This window comes from Daphnia pulicaria, chromosome 3 (genome assembly GCF_021234035.1).
Source record: "Daphnia pulicaria isolate SC F1-1A chromosome 3, SC_F0-13Bv2, whole genome shotgun sequence".
Taxonomy (NCBI): Eukaryota; Metazoa; Arthropoda; class Branchiopoda; order Diplostraca; family Daphniidae; genus Daphnia; species Daphnia pulicaria.
The window spans coordinates 13,103,550-13,111,922 of record NC_060915.1 but is presented as its reverse complement, the minus strand read 5'-3'; the positions used below and the strand labels follow the sequence as shown (position 1 = coordinate 13,111,922).

The window sequence follows — 8,373 nt, the reverse complement described above, 5'->3', positions numbered from 1 at the left end:
TATTACAATCTCTCTTCTGGGGGTTGGTGGTTGATACGGAGAGGTTGATTTTCAAAATCATTTCCAGCCAGTTTCTTCTTCCCATAATTTCGATAACCGTAACGAGATTATGGGTTCCATCGTTGATATTTTTGGCTGCTGTTTGGCCAGGCAAAGAAATACTTCATCCAGGTATCAGAATCGCTGTCTGCCAGCGAAAGTGGTAGCCTACGAATGTCAAAATAACTATCAAGAGGAAATAACTTCCGCCTCGGTCTACGGACCAAATAAGGAGCACGGGCAGGGCCTTGGGGGCAGTACCCAAGTGCGCTCAACCGTGAAAAACAAAAAAAATCGCAAAATATAGCAAATTCACTCACGTTTTATCAATAACAGAACCATATGCTTGGCATTTTCGTATTGTTATGCCTGACTGTATTCGTACGGGTGCATCTCAGAGTGACGGAATCGCACTAGTAACAGACTAACAGTTGCCATTGATAACAACTCATTTTTGTTTTCTCTTAATGATACAGTGTTAAAAGTAAAGTGTCCCATACAGAGATAAGGAGATGCGACACTGCCGTGTTAAAGCGGCCATGACACTTTTCCGCGCGCCATCTAGCGGCTAATGCCCTCCCTTCATCATTAGCAGCCGAATTCCCAGCAATTCTGGCCCCGGCTGATTTTGAAATTTCAAGGGAAACCCTCAACTCATTGGAGGACTTGAATAGAGTAAGTTGCCAATCCCCCTCCAGCATAAAAAATATAGCCTGTAACCATAACAAATATTAACTGCTGTTTTTTGTTCATAGATATTGATATTTTTGTAAGGTAATAAGGATGAAGGAGGAAAATGTGTGTTTCATAGCTGATCAATGGGAACGGTCCAACTCAAACCTTTGTCATCAAATCAAATTGAAAAGACTCAGAAGAAGGGAACGGTCCAACTAAATTTGAAAATTTCTCATTCCAGTCCCTTTACAATTGTGAAGTCAGACTGTTTAGGAGAATTTCAGTTGGACCGTTCCCTAATAATAATTTAACTTGTTGAAGTAATTATATCTTCTTTTTGAAGAAGACATTGACTGTATCATTGGGAACGGTCCCACTTCAATCCTTTGCATCAGGAATATGTTTGAAGTGACTCAATATAAGGGAACAGTCCAAATAAATTTCTCATTCGCAGTACTTTTATAGTATTGAAGTCATGGACTGTGAATGAAGAATTTAGTTGGACCGTTCCCTTCTTCTGAGTTAAGGTTTCCCTTACTTCAACAAGTTAAATTATTATTAGGGAACGGTCCAACTGAAATTCTCCTAAACAGCCTGACTTCACAATTGTAAAGGGACTGGAATGAGAAATTTAGTTGGACTGTTCCCTTCTTCTGAGTCTTTTCAATTTGATTTGATGAAAAAGGTTTGAGTTGGACCGTTCCCATTGACCCCCATAACATAATCCCATAACATACACATTTTCCTTCTTGATCATTATTACCTTACAAAAATATCAATATCTATGAGCAAAAAACAGTAGTTAATATTTGTTATGGTGAAGGGCTTTATTTTGTATGCTGGAGGGGGATTGGCCACTTGCTCTATTAAGTCCTCCAATGGGTTGAGGCCTTGAGGGTTTCCCTTGAAATTTCAAATCAGCCGGGGCCAGAATTGCTGGGAATTCGGCTGCTAATGATGAAGGGAGGGCATTAGCCGCTAGATGGCGCGCCGAAAAGTGTCATGGCGGCATTCCCTACTATGTGTCGCATCTCCTTATCTCTGGTCCCATACGTAAAATATATCACTAATAATTTGATTGTTTAGTAACTTGAAACAGTAACCATCAATAACTTGTTATTTAAAAGTAAAATGTATCATAAGTTCTTTGTCTCATGAGAACATATATCTGTAACATGGTGGCAGACTACTCGTCGATCCTTAGCGACGACAGCCGTCACTTTTTCTACTGAGGAAAGTCGATCCTTATCGACTAGTTTATAAGAGTCGACTTGTCTATTAGAGTGTGCCTTTTGGATAGATAGTTTATGTGTTTTGTATTAAATCGTTTAAATCTAGGGTTTAATTAAGCCAAATCTTTCAAGACGGATTCGATTATCAATTTTGATTTATATAACGTCAAATTCTGTTTAAGCAAATTAAATCAATCAAATTTAATTAAAAATATTTATGTTTCTTTATATAAATGAATGGTTGATGTATAAGTTAATTCAAAAGGTTAATAAAAGATAAGCCAGCCCTAAATTTCATAGAATTTTGTAAAACCCGCGTTAAAAAAATGGCCGCCGTCATGCTTGTCGAGGATTGGTCAGTAGACATTTACAAATTAAGCATAAAAAAACACGTTACAAAATCCATTTCTTTGCATCGAAGCATTCTTCGTGAAACAAGGATCACGAAAATATAAATATTTGCTATGTTTATTCGTGTGAAATGGGCAAACGAAGAGCATAAAGATTCGTTGTGTAAGCTTGTCTCCCCCGCCCTAAAATTTTAATAATTAATAACTCCTACAATATCGAAATATCGTAAATTTCGTTTCCTTTTTCATGTTTCGCATTTCTTCAAAGTTATAATATGTGTCTTGTTAATTACTTGTCAAATTTCCTGCTTAAAACGATAGCCGCATCTAGATAAAACACGAATAAAATAGGAGAACCCAATTTTCTAAAAACTACATGAAATGTTAAGATTATCGAACATTGAACACAAGTCATCTATTATATTTTCGCATACAATGAGACAACAACATTCCATCTGTAACTCTGCAACAGCAGTTTTAAAAAAAGTTAACAGAGAAAACCTCCTAGGACAAGCTATAGTCAGGAAAAGCCAAACAAGACATAGCTATGACAAGGTTTACACTTCGAAATCGAGATGTAGACCCAAAAAAAAAACGGAGTTAGCGCAAAGCAAACACAAGGCCACACGCTAACAGATAAACTTGAGAACAAATAAATCGAAAATAAAAGAAGAAAACATTTAGGAAGACGATATGCGTCGCCCCACGGGCCGAACGGCTTGATAGAGAGAGAACAATTCAAAACTGAATGAATCCAAAAAAGAGACAAGCGAAAACGAACAGATATGACTGTTGGATTTTTGAAATGATTTGATGAGCCATTCGACGCCCTTCACCTCTTACTACCCCCCTCGAAACCAAACACTGAATGGCTATACGTCAACCATGACTACGACAACGATTTTGTTTGTATTCATTTCTATTTTTGGTTTCAACTTAGAGTTTTATTTCGACTCTTCGATGGTCAGGAGCAAGTCGTCGCCTTCAAGTTTCATATCCTTGGCAATGTCCACCGTTTTCACAGTTCCTGGAACAAACAACAAAAATTGAATTTCTATTCTTTTAATGATTTATCTTATCAAAATTACCTGTGCAAGGAGACTGGACGACCATTTCCATTTTCATGGCCGATAAAACAACCAGTGGTTGTCCCTTTTCGACTTTATCGCCGGCTTTCACTCTGAGATCAATCACCGTTCCAGGCATTGGAGCTCCCACCGAGCCCTTGACGCCTTTCTCCGCCTTGGGATGAATGTGCAGTTCCTTGGCCGCCGTATTGTCACGGATGAAAACGGAGCGCAATTGGCCGTTGAGCTCGAAGAAAACTTCGCGGTCGCCAGTTTTGGTCAAATCTTCTGCCATGGCCAAAGTTTTGATGTGCAACGTCTTGCCCTTCTCAATGGTCACCTCAAATTCCTCGCCGACTTTGGGGCCCGTGAGGAAAATGCGCGTTGCGAATTTGTCGACCGGACCGTACTTGGAGCGGAACTCGAGAAATTCTTTGCAGACGGACGGGTACATGGCGGCCGACATGACGTCAACATCGCGGATCTGTGACGAACAACAACAACATTTAAATTTAGAAAGTTTTAGAATTAATGGGTAGTACCTGATTGCCATGAGCTTCAATCAAATCTTCCTTCAGTTTGTCCAGGTCCATGGACGGCATCGAGGCTCCTGGACGGCCCTCGACCTTGGGCATGCCTTTGAGAACTCGAGTGCGGAACGGTTCGGGGAATCCACCGTACGGAATGCCCAAATATCCCTGCATGAATTCAACCACCGATTTGGGGAAGCTGAGCTCTTCGGCGCGATCCAGGACGTCCTGGCCAGATAACTTATTCTGGACCATAAACTGGGCCAAGTCTCCGACAGTTTTGCTGGACGGAGTGACTTTGATGATGTCGCCAAGGAGTTGATTGGCCTCCCTGTAGGCTTTCTTGACGTCCTCAAATTGATTGCCCAGTCCGAGAGAATAGGCCTGGAACTGCAAATTGGTGTACTGGCCGCCTGGGATCTCGTTGAGATAGACGTCGGCGTTGCCCGACTTCATGGTGACGCAGCATTCAAACGGAGCGTAGAGCGTGCGGGCCTGCTCCCAATAGGCCGAATAGTCGCTGACGGACTCGAGCGAAATGCCCGTGTCCAACTCGGAGCCCTGCAGACTGGCCACGACGGCGCCCATCGACGGCTGGCTGGTCATGCCTGACATGGAATCGACAGCCACATCGACAACGTCAGCTCCGGCTTGAGCAGCGGCCAGCATCGAGGCGACTCCGGCGCCAGAAGTGTCGTGCGTGTGGACGTGGATGGGAACGTCCGGATGACGTTGGCGGATGCCGTCAATCAGCATAGTCGCCGCCCGAGGCTTGAGGAGCCCAGCCATGTCCTTGATGCAGAGGACGTGAGTGCCGGCCTTGACCAACTCGTCGGCCAGATCCAAATAATAAGGCAGGGTGTACTTGGTCCTTGACGGGTCCGAGATATCACCAGAGTAAGAAATGGCCGCTTCCACTACACCGCCGGCCTTGCCTACGGCATCGATGCCCAACATCATATTGGGCAAATAATTCAGGGAATCAAAGACTCGGAAAATGTCCATTCCTATCGTCAAGTAAAATTAAAACAAATTTAATAAGAGTTTCAATCAACTTGTGTTTCATCTGTCCAGTGTACCTGTTTGAACGGCGAGTTCGCAAAACTTGTAGACGACATTGTCCGGGTAACTGGTGTAGCCGACGGCATTGGCCCCGCGCAACAACATCTGGAATGGAATGTTTGGCATGACCCGTCGCATCTCCTCCAATCGCTCCCACGGGCATTCGTGCAGGAACCGCATGGCCACGTCGAACGTGGCACCGCCCCAATTCTCCAGACTGTAGAGCGACGAGAAATTCTGGGCCACGTACGGCGAGACTTTGAGCAGGTCGTGTGTGCGCACTCGGGTGGCCAGCAGCGACTGGTGGGCGTCACGGAAAGTCGTGTCCATCAACAGGAGACCCTTGTGGTTGCGGACGGCTTTGGCGAAAGCTTCCGGGCCTTGCTCCGTAATGATTTCGCGGAATCCGCTCAGTTGGCGGCCGGAATCGACCGCCGGGACTTGCGGTTCCACGTGCGCCGGTTTGAGATCGGTGCCCAGCGGGGTGAGCGGGCCGTTGACCAGGACGTCACCGACATAGTTGAGCAACTTTTGTGCGCGATTCTGTGACGGAACAAACTGGAACAGCTCGGGATGCTCGTCGATAAAGTAAGTGTCCAGCGTGCCCGTTAGAAACTTTTGGTTCTCCAAGACGTTGAGTAGGAATGGAATATTGGTCTTGACGCCTCGAACGCGGAATTCACGCAGAGCTCGGACCATTTTGGCGGCCGAGGCCGGCAGATTTCCGGCGTGGGCGATGACTTTGACCAGCAACGAGTCGTAGTAGGGCGAGATGATGGCACCGGCAAAGGCTGAGGCGCTGTCCAAACGAATGCCCATACCTTCGCCGCTCCGGAATACTTCGATACGGCCAGTGTCCGGCTGGAAGTTTTTAGCCGGATCTTCTGTCGTCATGCGGCACTGGATGGCACTGCCCTGAATTTTGATTTTGCTCTGATCTAGACCCAATTCGGGTAGAGTCAAACCTTCGGCGATCTTGACTTGGTGCTGGACAAGGTCAATGCCCGTCACTTCTTCCGTCACGGTGTGCTCCACCTAATTTGCAACAAAGGAAATTCAATTGGTAAATTCAATTTCAAAACCGCACAGCTAAAATTACCTGCAATCGAGCGTTAACTTCGATAAAGTAATGACGTCCAGCTTCGTCAACCAGAAATTCGACCGTTCCGGCATTTTCGTAACCGACGTGCTGGCAAAGTCGAACGGCATCGATGGTCATACGCTCGCGAACAGCCGGGTCGAGATTGGGTGCCGGGGCGATTTCTACCACCTTCTGGTGACGGCGCTGGACCGAGCAATCGCGTTCGAAAAGATGGACAACGTTTCCGGCTCGGTCGCCAAGAATCTGCACTTCAATGTGCCTGGGTCTCTCGACAAACTTCTCGATAAACATGGCCCCATTGCCGAAAGCGGCCAGGGCTTCGGATGTGGCTCTCTGGAAGAGCTCCTCCACTTCTTCCATTTTCCGCACGACACGCATACCGCGGCCGCCGCCACCGTAAGCGGCTTTGAAGATGACGGGCAGACCATATTCTCGGCAAAAGTTGACTGCTTCTTCGGTTGTCGTTACTGGGCCTGTGATAAATTTAAATAAAGTCAGAAAACTGGACACAATTAAAGAAAGAAAAAGTGAATACCTGGAGTTCCAGGGACGATTGGGACATTGGCTTCGATGGCCGCCTGCCTTGCAGCTACTTTGTCACCCATTTGGTGGACAACGCGAGGAGACGGGCCAATAAAACGGATGCCACTGTCGACGCAAGCTTGTGCGAAATCTGCCCGTTCGGAGAGGAAACCGTAGCCAGGGTGGATGGCGTCGACTCGGTTTTCTTTGGCGACACGGATGATTTCCGGAATGGACAGATACGCAGCAACTGGAGCCAAACCTTTGCCAACCAGGTAAGATTCATCTGCCTTTTGCCTGTGCACTTGCATCTTGTCCTGCTCTGAGTAGATGGCCACAGAACGAATACCTAGCTCGCTGCAAGCTCGAAACACTCTGATGGCAATTTCACCTGTTTCGATAAAAGGCATTGATAAAAAAGACAAATTGAACAATAAAAGGTCAGATATACCTCTATTGGCCACCAGGACTGATCTGATGGGTTTGTATTCCACATCTTTGCATTTGTTGGGTGAATAATTGGCCTGCGATTGGTAGAGCTGTGTGGTGGGGCAGCACGTTTTGCTGTTCAGAAGACGCAGGGGCAAGCCAGTGAGGCCCCATCTCGATACACAAGCTCCCAGCATTGTGAAGGTAAACCCTATTAAAACGAATGCAACTTGCAAGTTAAACAAATACCAAGACTTCTATCACTCACCAGAGAGTGATCTTATCTATGTTGCTAGGCAAACACAACTGAGCTAGAATTGTGCATAGCATGAAAGTAATAAAGACTCTTGGACGGCACTCATAGTGCCGATGCCACCGCAGGCACGTAACACAAAACCTCGCCAGTGGCAAAACGTTGTTGTTTGTTTTTCGGACGTCTCATGACGCAAACGACCAAGGACTAAAGGACCTATTCAGTTTTTACCTGACTAATAACAAGCAGTAAACAATTAAGGAGGATCACGTTTCGCTCCTTGGGAATTCCTTGCGCGTGTACGGACGAATCTCTCCGGCTTTTCTCCCTCGTGCGAGTTGCTAAGCGGCCCTTCTATCAGAGCTTTTATTTTCAGCCTTGTAATGGACTGAGACTCGTCCACTTTATTATTCGTCTGTCTGACTTTTCCATAATAAGACAGCGTTGCGCAATTATTTAAATGAGTGTTTACTACAAAATTTGTTTTGTTTTTCGGCTGCTCGACCTGCTCAAACGGGTCAAACTTGCTCTGCAAAGCTAGTCACCGTGAATGATAAGCCTGTTGCCGTCCAACTTGTTTATTTTCGTAGGTTATTTTCCCGTATTTAAATTTTGCTACACGTGACGATGACGTGACAAGATCTTATAAGGAGGTTAATGTTCAGGAGGGGCATGGGGTACAAAGCACGGAGAGATTGGCCCAGAGATTGGAAACTGCAAGTCAAGCAAATCTAGTGAAGTATTTACAAAATATTGCAAGTCAATAGTCATTAACTCAATTCTCATAGCCAGTAATTTACTTATTTTTATAACGACAAAGTAGTGGACGTACTTGAAGCGCTGTTATTCATTTCACACCAAATCATTTCCACCAGCTTTCTTCATAAAATTTTTTGTTACCGAGTTTCTACGGATGCCTTTTCGATTTCAGCAATTTCGATCTAATGATCGTGATGTCATATGTCTGGCAAGTTGGCTCTGTTCTAGGGCTGTAACCCGGGCGATGAGAACCTTAGTTAAAAGCCCGGGTTGAGAAAAATAAACGGGACGGGCCGACCCGAATAAGTGGCGCCATCTAACTGTTACATAAAGAGACTTAATTCAAACGCTGA

The 8,373-nt window shown here is 45.3% G+C and overlaps 1 protein-coding gene across 3 annotated transcripts; it reads right to left on the bottom strand.

Annotated features, from left to right (window-relative positions):
* Window positions 1-2,696: 2,696 nt before the first annotated feature.
* Window positions 2,697-7,688, bottom strand: LOC124328489 (pyruvate carboxylase, mitochondrial-like). Of its 3 annotated transcripts, none has more exons than XM_046787268.1 (8): window positions 7,493-7,688; window positions 7,031-7,219; window positions 6,593-6,970; window positions 6,055-6,530; window positions 4,973-5,990; window positions 3,906-4,900; window positions 3,385-3,847; window positions 2,697-3,323 (listed from the first exon to the last, which is right to left on the bottom strand). In XM_046787268.1, the coding sequence occupies exons 2-8, from the start codon at window positions 7,203-7,205 to the stop codon at window positions 3,241-3,243; spliced, it is 3,588 nt and encodes a 1,195-aa protein (XP_046643224.1). In that variant the 5' UTR covers window positions 7,206-7,219; window positions 7,493-7,688; the 3' UTR covers window positions 2,697-3,240. The 3 variants fall into 3 exon arrangements, with proteins under 3 accessions (XP_046643224.1, XP_046643225.1, XP_046643222.1); XM_046787269.1 differs by lacking the exon at window positions 7,493-7,688 and adding an exon at window positions 7,277-7,382; XM_046787266.1 differs by lacking the exon at window positions 7,493-7,688 and having other exon boundaries at window positions 7,031-7,379.
* Window positions 7,689-8,373: the final 685 nt, after the last annotated feature.

Bases quoted from the DNA above. Each gene is read 5' to 3' on its own strand.
- LOC124328489 (XM_046787268.1), bottom strand. From the start codon at position 7,205: ATGCTGGGAGCTTGTGTATCGAGATGGGGCCTCACTGGCTTGCCCCTG. The intron at 6,971-7,030 runs GTATATCTGACC...TTATCGAAACAG, and splicing joins AGTCCTGGTGGCCAATAGAG to GTGAAATTGCCATCAGAGTG. The intron at 5,991-6,054 runs GTAATTTTAGCT...GTTGCAAATTAG, and splicing joins AAGTTAACGCTCGATTGCAG to GTGGAGCACACCGTGACGGA.